The 20,521-nt window shown below is 35.3% G+C and overlaps 1 protein-coding gene across 1 annotated transcript in view; it reads left to right on the top strand.

The window, feature by feature from the left end:
* Positions 1–20,521, top strand: part of DHX36 (DEAH-box helicase 36) — a 51,224-nt gene that overhangs the window by 14,717 nt on the left and 15,986 nt on the right. Inside the window, exons 6-17 of the mRNA XM_025987803.2 lie at positions 758–837; positions 1,573–1,647; positions 1,793–1,959; positions 3,329–3,410; positions 7,044–7,184; positions 7,412–7,514; positions 7,876–7,963; positions 11,270–11,325; positions 13,544–13,608; positions 14,313–14,456; positions 16,285–16,402; positions 17,150–17,248. Of these exons, the coding sequence (XP_025843588.1) occupies positions 758–837; positions 1,573–1,647; positions 1,793–1,959; positions 3,329–3,410; positions 7,044–7,184; positions 7,412–7,514; positions 7,876–7,963; positions 11,270–11,325; positions 13,544–13,608; positions 14,313–14,456; positions 16,285–16,402; positions 17,150–17,248 (1,218 nt within the window). The remainder of the gene's footprint in view (positions 1–757; positions 838–1,572; positions 1,648–1,792; positions 1,960–3,328; positions 3,411–7,043; positions 7,185–7,411; positions 7,515–7,875; positions 7,964–11,269; positions 11,326–13,543; positions 13,609–14,312; positions 14,457–16,284; positions 16,403–17,149; positions 17,249–20,521) is intronic.

Here is a 20,521-nt window from a genome sequence, read left to right as displayed (position 1 = left end):
GACAGTAGGAAGATATGTGCACTAGGTTGTGTTTTGTGTATTTTTCCAAGATCTGTTAGTACTTGAATGGGTAAAGTAACAAAGAGTGAAATAATGATCTAAGTCTGTGAATACAAGAGGTGCTGATGGGAAAGTTTTACTTCTGAAGTATTGTTTCTTAATTGTGCCGATTTTTCTGTTTCTAATCTCATAAATCCGCTGTTCTATAAGATGACTGTGGGTTACTTTTAGTTATATAAATCGGTATTGGATTATAATAACATTTCATCAATTCCAAGTTCATCTTTGGCAGCCATAACTTTTAGAACACAACCAAGAACCAGGAATTAAGCAAAACCAATCTATACCAAGAAGAAACAAAAAACTGGAGGGGAAAAAAAAGTATCAATATGTATTTACCCTCAAATTACACAAAAGTATTATAAGCTTAGACCATGATTTTAATTAACTCTTATAGAATAGTCCAAAGAAAGGAAGAATCAATGAAAGGATGCTCTAGAAAGGCACTTTGAAAATAATGATGAGAGAATTGGCCTTGGAGGGCTTTCTAAGAAGTGAAAAGTAAATTTAAGAAGTAGTCTGCAGCTTTTAAGAAACAAGTTTTAGATCCCTGGGATTTTAGTATCTGCTTCTCTTTTTTTAACTCAGGAAAAATCTGATGAACATTTTTTTCAACAATCTCAGATTTCATGGTTGTTCAAGATTTTTTCCTAAAGGAAACTATTTTCTTTGTAAATGTATTTCATTTTGATTAAAGGTTGCAGAGAGAGTGGCTGCAGAAAGGGCGGAATCGTGTGGCAATGGTAACAGTACTGGATACCAGATTCGTCTCCAGAGGTAAAGAATGTTCACCTGTTGTGGACAGGTAGATTTCAGTGAAACTTTGAAGTTAGATATTCAAAAGAAATATGTCCCCCATTTTAATGTTGATTGCAATTAAAATTAACATTAAAAGTAACTACAGCAGAGGAGGCTTGCAACTTTTTAAAATCCAAATTCATGTTTGGATTGCCTTTTTAAGATACACTTTACATTATGAAATGACGAAAGAAATTACTTTTTCTGGGATGTACATTATTAGACCGTCACTACACTAAAAAGGAGTTGGTGTCTCGTATCTTTTGGTACCAACACCCCCACTGACTTTATTGATTTTGGTATTTTTACCCCCATTCACTCCACCATGTTTCTGTGGTCCTTTTCTGGAGCTTAAGATTCAATTTACCTCTTTTAAGTGAACTGACTTTCCAGTTACTAACCAAGAGTTTAAGCCCCTAAGTATTAAGTTGTCTTCTGAATGTTAATGGTTTATGTCTTTAAAAAGACATTAAAGTTATATCATGTCATGAAATGTGTCATTTCATGTATCATGAAAGTAATGTATAGTGCATTTGAATGTAGTATTTCACATTACTCTGTTGCAGTAGGCATTCCTAGAACCAAAAAATTAACTGAAAATTTTGTTTAAATTGTAAGTTTTTAAATTGAAGATTTCTTTTAAATTTTTGTGGTAGTGAGTAATTTGTTAGTAAAGAAAACCAAAATCTGTTAACTCATGTCTTCCGTTCCCAGCCGGTTGCCAAGGAAGCAGGGTTCTATCTTATACTGTACAACAGGAATCATCCTGCAGTGGCTCCAGTCAGACTCGTGAGTATGTTTCACTTCAGGACAGACATTTAGTTAAACATTATCATGAGATGTAATTATTAAATTGGACTTTACTAGTTGTAAGGTAGAGTGATGCAGTTTTCAAATTTTGTACTAAGTTACATACTTCATACTTTTGTTTTAGGCATTTGTCCAGTGTTAGTCATATTGTGCTTGATGAAATTCATGAGAGAAATCTGCAATCAGATGTTTTAATGACTGTTATTAAAGATCTTCTCAATTTTCGACCTGACCTGAAAGTAATATTGATGAGTGCAACTTTGAATGCTGAGAAATTTTCAGAATATTTTGGTGAGTAAATTTTATGATTATTGTTTTAGAAAGTTGTCACAAAGCCACTGAATTTAAAGCTAAAAAAATAACATTGCTAGGTAGAAAGTAGTTAAAATGAGTGTTTAGCAATTCTTTTAGGTATTCAGAAAAATATTTAAATTGTCTTAAATAGTTGAGACTATCCTAGTCTCAGCAGATTAGAGAAGTGGGCCTATTTTTTTTAAAGGTGGCATTATCTTTAAGGTGTTATATGAAGACATGTAAATTTTTGGTGCTATCAGATAAGGTGGCATCGCAGAAGTCAAAGCACAGGTTTGAATAATTTTTTTGTGATTGTTCCGTGGCCTTTATGTACTTTCACAGACTAGGGTGGCAGTTTGCCAATAATAATAATACCACTTAGGGAACACCTTCAGTATGCCAGGTGTGCTGTATTTGGCACTTTGTCTTCATTAATCTTGTGAGGTAGGTGCTATAATTCCCATTTGTATAGCTGTTTCCCAGTATTCCTTATAATGGTTGCATAAGAGTGGTGAGAGGATTTGAAACTAAATTTGACTAGCTGTAGAATAGATTTGTTTTTAAATTACACCTCTCTTGCTTACACTCATGGGGGAAGTAGAGGAAAATCAGGGTGGGGGGTTGAAATGGAGAAGAGCTATATTTTAGTGTTCTTATATTCAACCCAGTTGACCCTCAGACCCATGAAATTAGTTGTATGTCTCATCTTTCTGTGTGTGTTACGAGGTATCCAGAACTAATATTGAGTAACTCCCTCAAACTTTTTCAAGTCAGAGGCAGAGCTGTGATACCGCTTCAGATACTTTTATCTGTGAGGCAGTGTTGATCTTTGTTTACCATGTCTACTGCTTGTTTGCTTGGAATGAAATAGAAGTAGTAGCGTAAATAACTAAGCACTAGAGACAGTTATTTTAACTAGTGATTCTAGAACGGTAGGAACAATTTAATATTTCATTAGGTCTTGTTTTAACTATTTTTTCTCTTCCTGATTCTGGGTGACATAGTAGTACTTTTTAAGTTAATTTCAATAAAAATTGGGTTCTGATGGTACCATCTTGGCTAATGATGGAGAGGAAGTAGATTTCCAGTAACGGGTTTTGAGTCCAATAAAATGTTCTATTCTTTGATATTTTGGGTTACTTTGTAGGACTGTGAGGGATGTGTACTGTGTGGTAGCAGTAGAATGATAGCAAGTGGAAGAGTGGACTGCTAGTTCTCATTAAATTCTTTATATGAAAAAATAGGGTAGAACTCAAAGTGCCAGGACCATTTTTGAACTTAGGAAAAGCGTTACTGGCCTATTTACAGTTTCTGATTTTTTTTTTCAACATTTGAGTACAGATTTATGTTTTGTCTGCTGTAATAGGTAACTGTCCAATGATACACATACCTGGTTTTACCTTTCCGGTTGTGGAGTATCTTTTGGAAGATATAATTGAAAAAATAAGGTAAGTAAATATTAGGAAATAAAAATGTTAAAAAATACTAATATGCCACCTTTTGTCCTGTCAGACTGTAGTCTCAGAAACTCTTTTTTAACCACTTCTTTCTACAACATTGTTTGTCCTTAAATTGGTAATTCCCAAACTTGGTTGCACATTAAAATCACCTGGAGCCTTTTAAAATCCAGATGCCCCATTCACACTCCCTACCTTAATTACATTATAAATTCTGGGCTGGCAGCCAGACCTCAGAGTTTTCTAAATATTCCTGGGCAGCAGAGTTTGGGAACCTTTGTCCTTAGCGCTTAAACCTCTCTTCTGGTTCTCTTACCTGCTTTTTATTCTTCTTTGCTGGCTTCCATTGCCTACCCTTTAAATAGGATTTCCCTTGAGGGTTCTTAATTAGCCTTTTCTCAGTCTGTTGTGGTTTCACTGTGCGGTCCTGTTTCCAGGACCATAGTTCTGTATTTTCACAGCTTCAGAAGTGAAGCTCTTCCTGAACATTAAATTTGGGATTTAACCCTATACTCAGCAGCATTCTAACACCTTAGATACCCTGAACCTCACATCTTTCCCAACTAAAATTGTTATATCCAAATTTAAAAGGAAAAAATGGAGATTACTAGTATTATCCTCCACCCAGTGTCTAGGCTGTGAATCAGAAGAGCTAGTATCAAGCAGGTTATGTTAGCTGCTTTATGTGCTTAGTAACTAATGTAGTCTAAATCATTCTGTGCTCTCACCTGCCCCCACAACGCAAACCCTGAAATCTTTCTCCTTGAACTTGCCGTCTTATATTTATTTCTCCTACTTAAGGTCCTTTTTATCTCTTCTGGGCTAATATTTCCTCTTTTGTCACTGAGGTCTTCACTGTCACATGGGAGAGTGCCTTTAAAACTTAAGGACCTCTATGCTTTGTCATGATCTATTGCCAAATACCTCAGCTGGTATGACCAAATTATTGATTAGCTACCAGAGCCTCCTCCAGGGACCTATAACCAAATTATATTTGAATTTCTTGATGAGAGAAGGGCTGGGAAAACACAGCTCATAGGATCAGGTTCTAGTCCCTTGCTAGTCATTGCGAGGCTCTTTACAGTCTGGCCCCATCCTTTTTTTTCTAGCCTTATGCACCTCATGGCCTACCCAATGCTAAATGCACTGTTCCCTAATATGCCAGCCAGTGCTCTCTTTCATTCATGACTTTGTGCTTTATTACATGCTGTGTTCTCCTTTTAGACTTCCATATGCTACCTTTTCCATTTTTTTATATAAAAATTCAGGGCTGTAAGAACAAATCCCAACTTCACTGCTTTCTCCTCCCTCTCACAGAGTGAGTCGCTTTCTTATCTCGATTCCTATAGCACTTTTTATCATCTCTCAAAATACTTACCATATTGTCATGTAATAAATCTTTATATTTTTCTCTTGCACTAGATTGCAGATTATTCAGTGTCAAGGATTTTGTCCTGTTCATCTCTGTACCAAGTGCACAGTACAGTGCCTGGCCTGTAGTAAACGTGAATAAATAGACATATGTAGAAACATTTGTGATGAGATCTTTCAGTATTCCACAGCCTACTTGTTAAGTGAAAAAAACAGGAAGTGATAATGGGAAGGTGAAAACAAATACCCTGTAGCATATTTTAGACGGAGAAAAGTCAGCTGAATTTTGTGTGAACATGTATTTAACAGATTCTTACTAAATTTTATGTCTTGGCACTGTGCACTGGGGTCTGAGCATAAAGAAGGAAAGACTTGGCACATCTCTTCAGAGCTTACTTGTAGACAAGGAGACACATAAGCTGTCATATAAAGTATGACTGACCCATTATGGGGGAAGTAAAGAACGTATTGGGAATGAGATTATATAGTAGGGATAGACTGGGCAAGTCAGGAAGGCAGTGAAACTCAGAGAAGGCAAGTATGGGAAGTATGTATGTCAGGGTAGAACATACTGAAAGTATAAGAGAGAGAGAATCTTGGTCTTCCATGCTCTGGTTTTGTCATCAATAAGTTCTATTATGCATTCCTTCTTCGATTCCACCATTCATCTCACTTCCTACTGTGGCACAAATTGTTTTCTGATAGAATAACGGGGGGCAGCTTGACAGCAGTGAAAATGAAGTTTCAGGAAACAGTACTCTAAAGTTACTTAGTGATGAATTGCTTTCTTAAGCTCCCTAGAAGCCAGAGAATGTTCAGGGAACTGTAGCTAAAGGGCAGAAGGATGGTGTCTTTGCACTTCTCATCCCCTAGTCAGCTGTAAGAGGGAAGTTGAAAGAGGGTAGTCCTTGGGACAGAAGTTTTCAGGCAGTAACCCCCAGCTCTCCCTTCACAAAAGAGCTGCAATACAGGGAAGGAAGAGGAAAGGAAACAGAGTGTGGTGATACAGAGGGTTGTCATTGGGCACTTGGGCTGGAGGGTTGAAGGTTACCTCTGGTTCTTGGAATTGCTGGGAAGGGAGCCAACTGTGGGTCCATCCTGCTGACTAGGACTAATCTCTGTCTCAGGTTGTCCTACCTCAAGTTGATGCCTCTATATGTATCGAAGACTTAGGGGAATCCTGGGTCACAGGTACTGAATAGGGAAGGGGATTAACATTTTTTTGGGTGTCTACTATGTGTCAGGCACTGTGCTTTATTGGATTTTTCTTTTATTTTCATGCCAATATTATTATAAGAGTATTAATTTCTCAAATAAACCAAAGGACAGAGATTTATACCTGGTTCAAGGCCACACAGGGTAGTCAGTAGCAGACCATGGACCTCAGTCCAGTTCTGTCTAATTCTAAAGCCCACACTCCACAGTTTCCTGTTGCGTCTAAGTACTCTCCCCTAGGCAAAGTCTGAGAGGCTTTGGAGTTCAAATGCAGTTAATTTCTTTTTCTTTCTTTTTTTTTGGTCTTTTTCCACCTCCATGCCTCTCCAAACCCACTTACATTAGGAGATGGCATTCTTAGGCAGATTCACCCTCTATTTTTAGCAGTCACCACAGCATGGCGGAGTCCTGACATGATACTGGACTGACACATAAGAGACTTGATTACTGATTCTGGCTCTGCTGTTTAGCTTTGACAGTAGGACTGAGCAGAATTAACAGTTCTCAAGTTTGGGTTTATAATCTATCTGAATTTCCTGGGGCACTAATTAAAATTCCTAGATAGCAGACCCCAACCAGACCTACTGAATCCAAATCATCAGAGATCAGATTCAGGATTCTGTATTTTATAAGTTCTCTATGGGATTCTTATGTGCACTCAGGTTTGGAAACTATATGCAAAATCGGAGTCTTCCACTAGGCATTTACTATTATTTTGGACTTACATTAATGTTAATTTTGTAGAGCAAACTTAAAAGGTAAAAAGTGACTCTTAAATTTTTTTATTTCCATTGCTAATGATCTACAGGGTTTTATATACTTTGGTAGAGAAGGATTTTTATCTAAAAATTTTATCTCATTTTGTATGTTAATGAATAGTTGCAAATAAACAAGTATTTAATAGCATTCACTAGAAAACATAATGAAAATGTTCTTTAAAATTTGAATGTAAAGAAAAATTTGAATGTAAAATGTCATATCTGCTAAAACCAGAGAGTTTCCAAAAAGTGAAGCTATTTAAGAATATTTTAATTTTAGATATGTTCCAGAACAAAAAGAACAAAGGTCTCAATTTAAGAGAGGTTTCATGCAAGGGCATGTAAATAGACAAGAAAAAGAAGAAAAAGAAGCAATCTATAAAGAACGCTGGCCAGATTATGTAAGGGAACTGCGAAAAAGGTAAGTAGGGTGTTTGTTTTGTTTTTTAATTAGCACAGAGGATAAATGACTAAAACAAAAAGGCAGAGATTGTCCTCTTGAATTTGTTCATAACTGTTGTTATTCCAGTAATTCTTTTCTATATGTTTTCCCCATTTGCTGATTGAGTTCATTTTAAGCTATTATAGCAGGTTGGACCTTAAGAAACTTTATTAGGTATTTCATGATTTTCTATTTAACTTTGATAGATATTCTGCAAGTACTGTAGATGTTATGGAAATGATAGATGATGATAAAGTTGATCTGAATTTGATTGCTGCCCTTATCCGACACATTGTTTTGGAAGAAGAGGTTAGTTTTTTGTGTTTTTTTTTGGTGAAATAGTTTTAATTTTATTAATGTAACAAGAATAATTTTCTTACATGTTTTTTAAAAATAGCATATAGAAGAAATTCCTTTGACACTAGAAGTAGAAATATCAAAATACCAAGATTTAGGCATTTGATCTGTTTAAAGGAAAGACTAAACAAATGGAAATACTTGGATTATAAATCCTATTTTTAAAAAGTGAACTTGTATTCTTTAGTTACAATCAGTAACTAAATTTCCTGAGCTAATAGAATTTTAATGAATACTCAGGTGTGCACAGAAGTTTACTTTTAGGGTGTTTGTTACTTGATCCTTTGTAATGGTTATTTCCCCCTCCATACAGGATGGTGCAATATTGGTCTTTCTACCAGGCTGGGACAATATCAGCACTTTACATGACCTCTTGATGTCACAAGTGATGTTTAAATCAGGTATTAATTTATTTTATTGCAATTTCAAGAACAGCATTTAAATCATATGTAGCATGGTTATGTTCTTTTTAATTGTATTAACTTCTAAGGCTACCTCACTGTAGGATCTTGATGGTCTTAAGCCCAGGCTGAGTATCTCTCTGTTTCTTTCCCTCTCTCTCACTCTCACTCTCACTCTCATTTCTCTTTTAAAAATAAAGTTCTAAGTCACAAGATGAAGGTGTTAGGTATATGGTAAAGTTCTTTATTTGGTATGATGATAAGCATATTTTACCTCTTTTCCTAAATTTGCCTAATAATACTGAGCCCTTAAAGTTAAGATGTTGGGAGCTTGAGGTTTTTTTCACTCACTGCTGCATTTAGTTGGGCAGAAAAGGTTGAATTTATCCCTTAGCCCAGTGTTTTTCATCTTGGACTGTACAACAGAGTTGCTAGTGGTGCTTCTTTAAAATTCAAATACTCAGGGACGCCTGGGTGGCTGGCTCAGCGGTTGAGTGTCTGCTTTCGGCTCAGGGCGTGATTCCGAGATCTGGGATTGAGTCCCACATCAGGCTCCCTGCAAGGAGCCTGCTTTTCCTTTGCCTGTGTCTCTGCCTCTCTCTGTGTGTCTCTCATGAATAAATAAATGAATCTTTAAAAAAAATAAAATTCAAATACTCAGACCCTATCCTTATTCCAAATCTAAGAATGTGACTTAAACATCTGTAGTTTTTAAAAATTCGTCAGGTGATTCTGATGCTTTAGTAGCATGTTTGAGAAACAATCTCTTCTTAGAGAAATACATGAGGCCGTTGTTCTCCCATAAAATTCAGCCAGAGCATTTTCAGGAATAATTATTTTAAGTCAGTAAAATATTAATCATATTCTCTGTAGTATTTGATAGTTCTGATTATAATTTCTAATCTTAATCTGTTGAAGTGCTTTTGACACATATTTTCCAAAAACACTAAAAATATTTCTATCTAATTCTCTTGGCTGAAATAGTAGAGCTGTATTTTTCATTCTTCGTTAAATCCCACTATAGTAATGCCCTCTACATTGAAATTGAAATTATTATTAAAAAATTGAAATTATTTACTATTCTCTAGTTGGAAAATGTTCTTGTTTGATTACTTTGATTGCTCTGTAAGGAAATGCTGATTTCTCTTTCCTGGTCAGTGATAATGTTTCTCTAAAGAAAAAGCATAGTCTTGATTAAACGATGTTTTTTTTTCTTGAAATAACTGGATTTTTTTTTGGCTGAACCTTCTAATGTTGGCCTCTCTTACCCCCAAAATAAATGCTACTGTATGATCTACTTTAAGTATTAAAAAAAATGTGAGTATATGTGTATGTATTTACCAAGAAAAATACAGATATACCAAAATGTAATACTATAATTTCGGAGGGAATGTGGAAAAGGACGTGATACTATAGATTATTGTAATTGATTATTAATTTTCTAACTTAGTAATTCTCAAGGAAGTATTACTTTATACTTTCACTGCCAGCTCAATTCTTTTTAAAGAAAATCTTTCCAAAGTTTAATGTTTTCTCAAGTCTTATTTTTTAAATTTAGCCTTAATATTAATACTTGGTTACACTGTTAGCCATTGTTGAAGGGGCAAAAAATTGGTCTAACTCTATACTGACTGAAAGGTGAATCTTAAAACTCAATTTATCAAATGCTTAACAACTATCTTATTTCTTAAGAGTATAGACTTTGTTCCCATTAACTACTGTAGTTCACAATATCAGCACTATAAACTATTTTTATCCCAGTTATAGTCTTCAGTGGAATTATTTTTACTTTCATTGTTTTACCTGGCAGCTGATTTTTTTTTAACTTGTAATGAAACATTTTAAACTGACAGCTAGAGAATCATCATGTGTATCATACTCCATTGACTTCATTGCAGCAGTTATTTTTGTATTCTAATTTTTTCCTTTTTAAAGTAAATTGCAGATGTCACATTATCCTCAAAAAATATGCATCTCTAAAAATAGAAAATTTTGTATATAACCACAATGTTTCTATATAACTACAATGTCATTATCATACCTAACTCTTAAGCATTGTCTAGTTACCCAGTCTATATTCCAATTTTTCCTGGAAAGTGTCTTTTAGAGCTAACTTGTTCAAATTACAGAAAAATGTAAATCAGATAAATCTTTTACTCTAGATAATCACTTTCATACCCTCCTCACTTTCCTCATGGTAATGACTTGTGGAAAAGACTAGGTCCACCTATACTTTCTAGATTTTTCTGAATCTGAATCATTATAGTGTCCTTTCATTTGATCCTTTCCTACCTGTACTTTTTATAAACTGGAAGTTACATATTACGGTTCCAATTCAGGGTAAATATTTTTGGCTTGAGTATTGACTGATTTGATGTATTTCATATTGTGTCACAGAGACAAGTAAGTCAGAGCATCCTTTTAGTACTATCAGTTGCTTGACCACTTTTTACTACTTTTTAAGATTTGTAACCCTTATTCAGAGGGTCCTAGAGTGTGGGGGAGCATCATAGCTCCTTTGAATAAAAATAGTTTTGTTTTGTTTTGTTTTGTTTTGTTTTCTCCTGGGGAAATACAGCTATCTTGAGTCATTTGGATACTTGCTAGATATTTAAGTCAGGTTGCATTTTTTTGTAACCATAGCTAAACGTGATACCCTTCCTTAATTAACACTCCCTCATTTTCATCACTAATACTACACCAAATCCTATTGGCTAAAATCACGAATGGACTATTTCATTTTGGAACTTAAAATTAGGAATATGATTTCTTACATTTCTAGTGAAATTATGTTTAAAAATGTGGGTCACTTCTGGAATGCATTATATTTACCCAGTGTTGTTTCATTATTTTTTTAACTTAAAAAGGGACGTGGAAATTTCATAAGTAATGTGCTCTAAAAATTCACATATTCTCTGTTGATTAAAATAATAAGGATCACCCAGAGTCTATAAACTTAGATTCATATTAAGGGAAAATTTTTTGGTCTTCAGTTAAGTGATGGGAATAGAGTTAATGATGTTTTTCTATCACAATTTGAAAAGATATTCCTAACTTTAAGCATTCTTTAGGAATTTGGGGAATGTACTTATCAGTGTGAAATAAATTGACAGCATAAAACGTGAGCAAGAATTTGTTGGAGCACTAAGGAAAGAAGAAAATAAAAAGAATAAAGTTACTCTAATTATACATAGGAATATAAGAATTATGTGGCTTAGCATCTCATCTCATTGTTTCAAGTCTGTTTGCTGGAGCTTTTCTGCAACTATATATCTTAAAGTTTAATTTTCTTTTTTTAATTTTCAGACAGGTTTCTTATTATACCCCTACATTCACTGATGCCTACAGTTAACCAGACACAGGTATGTTGTTAAGTTTATTCAGCATCTGTCTTTCACATTGAGATGAGCTTTAAGGGCTGCTGGTTGTGTGTTTTATTATCTTTTATGTTTTTGAAGGTGAGTTTTCAAGTAGTGATCTATACAAAAGTAGTTCTTTAAGAACTTTTGCAGATGAGTCTTCGGGGTATAATTGGACAAAAACTTTAATTACCGAGGATAATTAACAAATGATAGTTTTGTCAACATTAGGGAAATATTTATTTTTTTATTTTTAAATTTTAATATTTATTCATGAGACACACGGGGGGGTGGGGGACAGAGGCAGAGGCATAGGGAGAAGCAGGCTTGCTGCAGGGAGCTTCATGTAAGAAGTCTCATGCGGGACTCGATCCCAGGATCACAACCTGAGCCAAAGCCAGATGGTCTACCACTGAGCCACCCAGGTGCTCCTAGGGAAAAGTTTAAAGATTGGTTTCACCAATAACTAGCTTGGGTTTCAGTTATCTGTGACATACTACAGCTTGATGTTTGAGATTTTTATTTAACAGAATTAGTATATTTGTAGGTATGAGATTTCCTCTTTTATTAATAATATATTATTATGGCTTTGAATGTTCTATCTCGTCAGATTCAGGAATATCCCTAGTTAGAATGAACACCACATTCTCAAAGGCAAGGTAGTTTTCTGGACTGCAGTGTTTGTAGGCCCAGGTAAGATGAGATGGATCAGAAGAAAATCCATCTTCCCTTCTACCTTTTCCACTTCCTTTGTAAGAAAATATCAAGACAAGGTGCCTGGGATGGTTCAGTCGTGTAGGCACCTCTTGATTTCGACTCAGATCGTGATCTCAGGGTTGTGAGAAAGACGTTTTTTATTGAGGGACTTTAAAATTTTTTTTTTAATTTTTATTTATTTATGATAGTCACACAGAGAGAGAGAGGCAGAGACATAGGCAGAGGGAGAAGCAGGCTCCATGCACCGGGAGCCCGACGTGGGATTCGATCCCGGGTCTCCAGGATCGCGCCCTGGGCCAAAGGCAGGCGCTAAACCCCTGCGCCACCCAGGGATCCCTATTGAGGGACTTTTAATATCTTTTTTGCTGATACCATAGGCCGAGTAAGGCCCTGCCAGTTTATTTAGATACAAAGTACATACCTAAAGGAAGACAAGAGGAAAGAGAAAAGACTTAGTTCAGAAGACCAGACAGAAAAGTATCCAGGGTGGAAGTACTTCCTCTCTGACACCCTAATAGTAAATTACATATTCCTTTGCTATATGACTAGATTGGAAAACACATTTTCTCTTGTGTTTTGTATAAATGAGGAGATGAATGTATGCATTTCTTTGCATTATAGGCAGGTGGTACTTGACTATATGTCTTGTCTTCCTTCTACTTGGCTGCTGTTTTTTTTGTTTGTTTGTTTGTTTTGTTTTGTTTAAGATTCATGAGAGAAAGAGGCAGAGACATAGGCAGAGAGAGAATCGCTACTTGGCTGGCTTTGTAAAGGGTGCCATTGTTTGTAGGATTTGGTATTTGAAGACTTTTTTTTTTTTTTTTTTTTTTAATCAGTCTGATCTCAGAAGCTTATATGTGATGGTATAACCAGACATTCATTCTGATGAGTTTGGCATTTACCTGGTTGGTTGGTGCCCTTACTCATAGTTTTGGATAATTCCTAATTCTTACTGCTAAACTAACTCTCTCTCCTCTCTCTCAAAAGTTTGACTACATAAAAAGACACATACTTTCAGCTTTTGTTAAAAAACATTGTGTAAATTTAAATAATGATTTTTTTTAAGATTTTTTAAAAATTTATTTATTCATGAGAGACAGAGAGAGAGAGAGAGGCAGAGACAAAGGCAGAGGGTGAAGCAGGCTTCATGCTAGGAGCCTGACGTGGGACTCGATCCCAGGTCTCCAGGATCAGACCCTGGGCTGAAGGCGGTGCTAAACCGCTGAGCCACCTGGGTTGCCCAAATAGTATTTCATTTGAAATTTTGTTTGTGATAAGGTTCCAGAATCCGGGAGATTTAGTTTGTGTTACCAGAAGGGAATTCTATAGTATTGAAAATGATGTATACCTATAAAATATATCTATAGATACTAGATGCATATGTAAATGAGTGAACACAGAATGCTAAAAAGTCAGTAGTATATTATGTGAAGTAACTCTTCTAATTGCAAGAATAATGTATTAGAAATTAATGTACTTTTGGGGTTTTGATTTGTTTTTACAGGTATTTAAAAAAACCCCTCCTGGTGTTCGGAAAATAGTAATTGCTACTAATATTGCAGAGACTAGGTAAAGATTGTTTTAAATATCAACTACTGATGATTGTTAAGTTTTGAGTCCCATAGATTGTTAATATACCTTATACTTTGTTATCTCCAAAAGATTTTTCATAATTTCTTTACATAAATTCATTTTAATTTAGTCATGGCATTGAAGAGAGCATAGGTTTTGATTTTTGTTTTTTAATCCCATAATGGTTTAGCCCTCTTTACAAATTGCCGTTTTAGTGTTTTTGTTTAAAGCCTTCTTAATGAAGAAGTGTGGGAGCTGAGGTCAATTTTGTTTTTACCTTTTTTGGTTGGGGGTCATGTTTGAATCAGTTGTGAATAGCCTTTAAAATTTTTTATATTCATTTGGAAGTACGAATATGTCTGTACAGTCCAAATTTTGCTCTGGAAGCTGATACTAAACCTTGGCACGGGGGCCCACAGAGCTAGGTATACAAAAGTCATTAAGTAAGCTGTGAAGTTTGTGGGCAAATAAAAATTTATCATGTCATCTATAGAATTAGCTGCCACTGCAGCTCCTGATGCTGCCTATAATTAACTGCTTAATTCCTGTAATGGTAAATACGAGAACAATAGGGAAGATCCCAAACTGCTAAATCAGTTTGACTAATAAGAAAATGCTATAAAATCCCTATCTGTAGGCCTGTTAGAAGTTATGTCCTTTTGATGTATTTTTAATATTTCATATATCTATTTTCCAAACAGCATTACCATAGATGATGTAGTTTATGTGATAGATGGAGGAAAAATAAAAGAAACACACTTTGACACACAAAACAACATCAGTACAATGTCTGCTGAGTGGGTTAGTAAAGCTAATGCCAAACAAAGGAAAGGTCGAGCTGGAAGGTAAGATGGAACATTTGTCTGAAAGTGCTTTTAATCATAATTTCTTTGCTATTTCATGATTCTTCTGCTTTTAGTTCTTCCATCTAGTTAAGTAAAATTATTCTTTATTCTTAATTTATTCTTACTCTGTTATGTGTAATTTTGTTGTATTTTTTTTTGAAAGCACATTTGAATGTCCAATCTTCTCACTGCAGTGCAGTGAGGTATGGTATGGTGCCCTTTTTAAGGGTATGGAAGTTAAGGTATAAAGAAATTAAAAGTTGGTCTGGCTCCAGTCTGGGCTCCTAGTCTTTTACTTTATAGCTATACTGATTTTTCACTCAGTTACCAGTGAAAACACAGGGAACATACGTTTTTCCCCTTGATGTGGTAGGCATAAGAAATAACGTCTCTCTTAATGGTGGAAAAATGATTTACCTTAACTCAGAGAACTGCACTTACTCATTTTAATGCATACTTCACAGTATTTTCACAGCTGTTACTCTGGTAGGATCTTGTCTGGAGTTGTAGGAGAGAGTTGTTCTTTTGCCTCTTAGAGCTAAAGTGTTCCATCAGCCTTCAGATACTGATTTAAGTAAGGAAAGAAGAATTGAAAGAAAACTTTATAGATCATTTTGTTTGGAAGAAAACTTTATATATCGTTTTATCAGTGCTTTGTTTTATATTTGTATGTAGTAAAGCTGTCTCACCTGTAATCTTTGCAGATTATCCCATTATAACTCGGAGACCGTTTATTTAGATTATACAGTTGGTGCTTTTGAGGCAAAGTCATGGCTTACTCTAAGAATTTGTACTCTTCTAATCAGCTGTCGGGGGATAACTTGATTTCGGGATCCACCAAGACTAAGATTTTGTCCTGCAGACTTACTACTACTGGATACTGATTGAAGAAGTAGTTACTGTTTGGTACACTTTTCTATATGATTAGTAAACATACTAGTCTTAGATTTATCCTTAAAACAATTAGAGAAATTGAAGTATTATATTTCATCTAATTTTTCATTCCTGCTAGCTTGATAGAAGTTAACTATAGAATTATAGTGTTTTAGTTCAGATGGAACATAGTTCCTTGTAGGGTCCATAGATGTAAATTTGTTTAGCAAAGCCTGATTGATAATTATTTAAATGCCAGGGCAAACTATGGTCCTCAGTGAAGGCACTCTTAGTTTCTGTGGGCATGTTATATTAATGAATGATGGATCATTATAGACTTGGGACAAAAATACCTAAGATTTTTAGAATTTATTTTTATTAACATAGGAAAATGGCATTCCCCTTCTGTAGCAGCAAGAGCTCATAAGATATTTATTCTGCTTGAAAATTTATGAATACCCTCACCCCTGCACATCTATCCTTAACATTGTCCTTTCAGATCACTAGAGAAAACCTTAACAATTAAAAAATTTCCAGCATCCCTCTGAGAGTTCACTAAGCACATCCTTAAAAGCTTTTTAAATAATGCAAACAGGTTACATAATGCTAGGATATGTTACAGAAAATCATAAAATATAGGGCAGACAGAAGTAAACCTCAGAAGACTACTGTTATTAAGTGCAGCAATCTGGAATCTGTAAGTTAGAAATAGGGAACCAGATAGTTGTTTGGAGGAGAAAATCTTCTGTTTCTTAAACTAGGATATAGGGGTAGTGGATCTAGGGTTATTAAACAAATGGGGAGAAAGAATATGTGATTAATAAAAATGAAGTATTAAGTTAAGTTATGGTGTAGCTTACTGAAATATAGATATTGGCTACTTTTCCTACTTACTCTCTGGAGTTCTAGAAAATCATTAGTAATGCTCTTCTTATTTATTTATTTTTTTTTTAAGAGTTCAACCTGGTCATTGCTATCATCTGTATAATGGGCTTCGAGCAAGCCTTCTGGATGACTATCAACTGCCAGAAATTTTGAGAACTCCTTTAGAAGAACTTTGTTTACAAATAAAGGTAAATTAGGTGGGAGAGTTAAAATAAATGGAGGGTAGGGTTATAATTTTCAACATTAATAGAGATGAAAGTATCGTATTAATCTGTGAAGAAGAATTATTACCATGCATTTTTGTTTTTGTGTGTGTGTGATAACCAAAAGCCTCAACAAAATGGAAGTTTCCAGGCCTTTCTGGATATGCATGAGATTCAGGGACACCAGCCCCCTCCCCTGCCATAGGTCCCTGTTCCTTCCATATCATCTGGAAAGGGGGTGGGGGGGAGGGTTTAGTACTGTTTTTAAACTTCCTTCAGAAGTTTATTAACCACATTTTTTATCATGTACACTCTAGAGCTGTACTGCCTGTGTTTGAATCCCAGCTCCTCCCCTGACAAGCTAGTTCTATTAGTTGACAAGTTATTTGAATTAAGCTTATATAAAATTCTTAGAACAGTAGCTGGCATATAGTAAATGTTCAGTAAATGTTAGCTTTGTGCACTGTTACTACATGAGAAACTACTCACCATTTTTCACCACCTTCTATATATTCTAATACAATTAACCTTATTTTGAAGATAATTGGTAATCAACTTAATTTATGAGATTTTAACCAGCTACTTTTACCATCAATATAGAGCTGGTGAGTAATTTACAAAGTAGTAACTTGAAAATCATGTATGGATTTAATGCTTTATTCAAGTGATTGACAGGCAGGACTAAACTGTTAATGTCAATATATCTGTTTAATGATATTTGTCTTCCCCCAGATTTTAAGGCTAGGTGGAATTGCTTATTTTCTGAGTAGGTTAATGGATCCACCATCAGATGAAGCAGTGTCACTGTCCATAAAACACCTGATGGAACTGGTAAATTTTACTTTATTTTTAAAAACTCTAACTTAGATATATAATGTTAGTGCACATATGGGATCCATGGGTGGCTCAGCAGTTTAGCGCCTGCCTTTGGCCCAGGGCATGATCCTGGAGTCTTGGGATCGAGTCCCACATCAGGCTCCCTGCAGGCAGCCTGCTTCTCTCTCTCCCTGTGTCTCTGCCTCTCTCTCTCTCTCTCTCTCTCATAAATAAATAGTCTTAAAAAAAAATAATAAGTAAGCTACCTCATTAAAATTTTTATTCATTACTGTAAGGTAGACTGAAGAGTACATCGTGCTGAATTTGATAAATCCTTTGGCTGTTCAGTTTAGTATATGAAATGTTAATTAGAAAGATAGGAAATGATACCTCTGTGATGGTTTTCTCGTTCTGGGCCCTTCTGACATAATTTTTCATTCCAGTCTTGTTTTAAAATTACATAAAATTTTGAAATCTTTGAATTTACTGGTCTTTGTTTTCATTTGTATTCTTCAAATGAATTTGGTTGGTTTATTGACTCTTCTGATTACTGTAATGTCAAATCCAAGTAATTTAGTGACAGTGTGGATATCTTAAAAAAGGCAACTCCTGTGTTTTTGAAAGAATACTAACAGGTACCTTATATTCATATCCCTGCCTTTCATTTTGTCCTTAAAGTTCTTTTGTTTTAGTTGGTTTTGATGAAGTCAGTGTTTTGAGAAACTAGTTTCAGTGTCTTAGGCAAGTGACTGCTTAGTTGGTAGCCATCCCTGCGCAAGACCATGTTGACAAGAGTCACAGGACTGGCTGTGAGTCCGTGCCCAGAGAAGGGAGCTGTGAGGTAGTGCTCAAAATAGAAAGTGATTTGAGCTGTGCTGTCCGGTAAGGTACCTGCTAACCATATGTAACTATTTAAATTTAAATTTTGAAATAAATTACAAATTCAGTATCTCTAGTCACAGTTGTACATTTCAGATGCTCAGTAGGCCCATGTGGCTGGTGGGGTACCACATCGGACTGCACAGAAGTAGAACATTTTAGTCATTGCCACAAATTCTGTTGATTAGTTCTTTGTTAGAGGTTGTTGAAGGTGTACTTTACATACTTCAGTTTTATTTAAGCCATCTATTCAGTTAATTTTGAGAATTTGGGCCATATCAGCATTGTAGTAGCTTTTAATATGAGTAATAATATATTTAAATAAAAGAGTATTGTAAATTATCTATCTCGGAATTTGTATTAGATTTAGTGAGGTTACTTGTATTTTAGGGAGTAGTGTAGTTTTACCACTGACTTGTCTGTCTTCCCCTCCAGGCTTTTATCTAATAGAGCTTTGCTGCTTTTTTATCTAGTAGCATAGAGCTAGGTGGCAATTAGAACCAACTTAGTATTTATGTTAGAGATGGACAATCAGAGGCTAGCTGGGCTCTGAAGCCTAAGTAGATGTGACTTCCTCTCTCCGAACTGAACTTTAGAGCCAGTCTTAGCCATTTGCAGACAACAGAATCATGAAGAGGCCAGGAAATAAATCCTTGTCAGCAGTAGGGTCTGAAGCCTGTTTTGTTTAGTTTTGTTTTTTAAGTATGTATGTATGTAAGTATGTATGTATATATTTATTTATTTGATTACAGTTAACATACAGGTGTCCTATGAGTTTTAGGTGTACAGTATAGCAATTCAGCACTAACATATGACATCTGGTGCTTATCCCAAGTGCACTCCTTAATCCCCATTACCTGTTCATCTTACCTCCCCACCTCTCCTCTGGTAACCATCAGTTCTCTGTAGTTAAAGAGTCTGTTTCTTGGTTTGCCTCTCTTTTTTCTGTATGCTCTTTGGTCTGTTTCTTAAGATACATATATGAGTGAAATCATATGGTACTTGCCTTTCTCTGATTGACTTGTTTCACTTAGCATAATACTCTCTAGCTCATCCATGTCCTTACAAATGGCAAGATTTCATCCTTTCTTGTGGCCAAGTAGTACCCCCCCCCCATATAAAATACACACTATTTTATTTTCTTTATCCATTCATCAGTCAGTGGACACTTGGGCTGCTTTTGTAGTTTGGCTGTTGTAGATAGTGCTATAAACATTGAGGGATGGTGCGTGTATCCATTTGAATTAGTATTTTTGTATATTCTCTGGGTAAATACCTACTAGTGCAGTGGCTGGATCCTAGGGTGGTTCTCTTTTTAACTTCTTGAGGAACCACCATACTGTCTTCCAGAGCGGCTGTACAGTTTGCATTCCCACCAACGGTACAGAAAGGTTCTCCTTTCTCCACATCCTCACCAGCACCTTTTGTTTCTTGTGTTCTTGATTTTAGCCATTCTGACAGGTCTGAGGTAATACTTCATTGTAGTTTTGATTTGTATTTCCCTGATGATGAGTGGTGATGAGCTTCTTTTCATGTGTCTGTTGGCCATCTGTATGTCTTTGGAAAATGTGTATTCGTGTGTTCTGCCCATTTTTTAATTATTTGGTTTTTGGGTGTTGAGTTTTATAAGTTATTTATATATTTTGGATACTAAGCCTTTTTCAGATTTGTCATTTCCAATTATCTTCTCCCACTTTCAAGGTTGCCTTTTAGTTTTGGTGATTGTTTCCTTTCCTTTGCTGTATAGGATAAGGAATTATTGGATGAAGACCCAGTAGTTTATTTTTCCTCTTGTTTCCCTTGCCTTGGGAGACCTATTTAGTAAGAAGTTGCTACAGCCAGTGTCCAAGAGGTTAATGACTGTGTTCTCTAGGATTTTGATGATTTCCAGTCTGACATTTAGACTTTAATCTGCTTTGAATTTGTTTTTTGTGTGGTGTAAGAAAGTAGCCCATTTTCATTCTTCTACATGTTGCTGTCCAATTTTCCCAACGCAGTTTGTTGAAGACTTTTTCCCATTGGATATTCTTTTCCTGCTTTGTCAAAGATAAGCTGACCATATAGTTACGGGTTAATTTCTGGATTTTCTGTTCTGTTCCATTGATCAATGTATCTGTTTTTGTGCCAATATCATACAAAATTTAGCATTGTTTTAGCTCTGTGAAAAATGCTCATGATATTTTTATAGGGATTGCATTAAATGTGTAGATTGCTTTGGGTCGTGTAAACATTTTAATGTTTGTTCTTCTAATCCATGAGAATGGAATATTTTCCCATTTCTTTGTGTCATCTTCAATTTCTTTCCTCACTGTTTTATTAGTTTTCAGAGTACAGGTCTTTCACCTCTTTAGTTAGGTTTATTCTTTAGGTATCTTACCATTTTTGGTGCAGTTATCAATGGCTTTGATT

The sequence above is a fragment of the Vulpes vulpes genome, chromosome 11 (assembly GCF_048418805.1).
Source record: "Vulpes vulpes isolate BD-2025 chromosome 11, VulVul3, whole genome shotgun sequence".
Lineage (NCBI taxonomy): Eukaryota > Metazoa > Chordata > Mammalia > Carnivora > Canidae > Vulpes > Vulpes vulpes.
The sequence above is the reverse complement of the archived record's forward strand: the minus strand, read 5'-3'. Positions and strand labels throughout refer to the sequence as shown.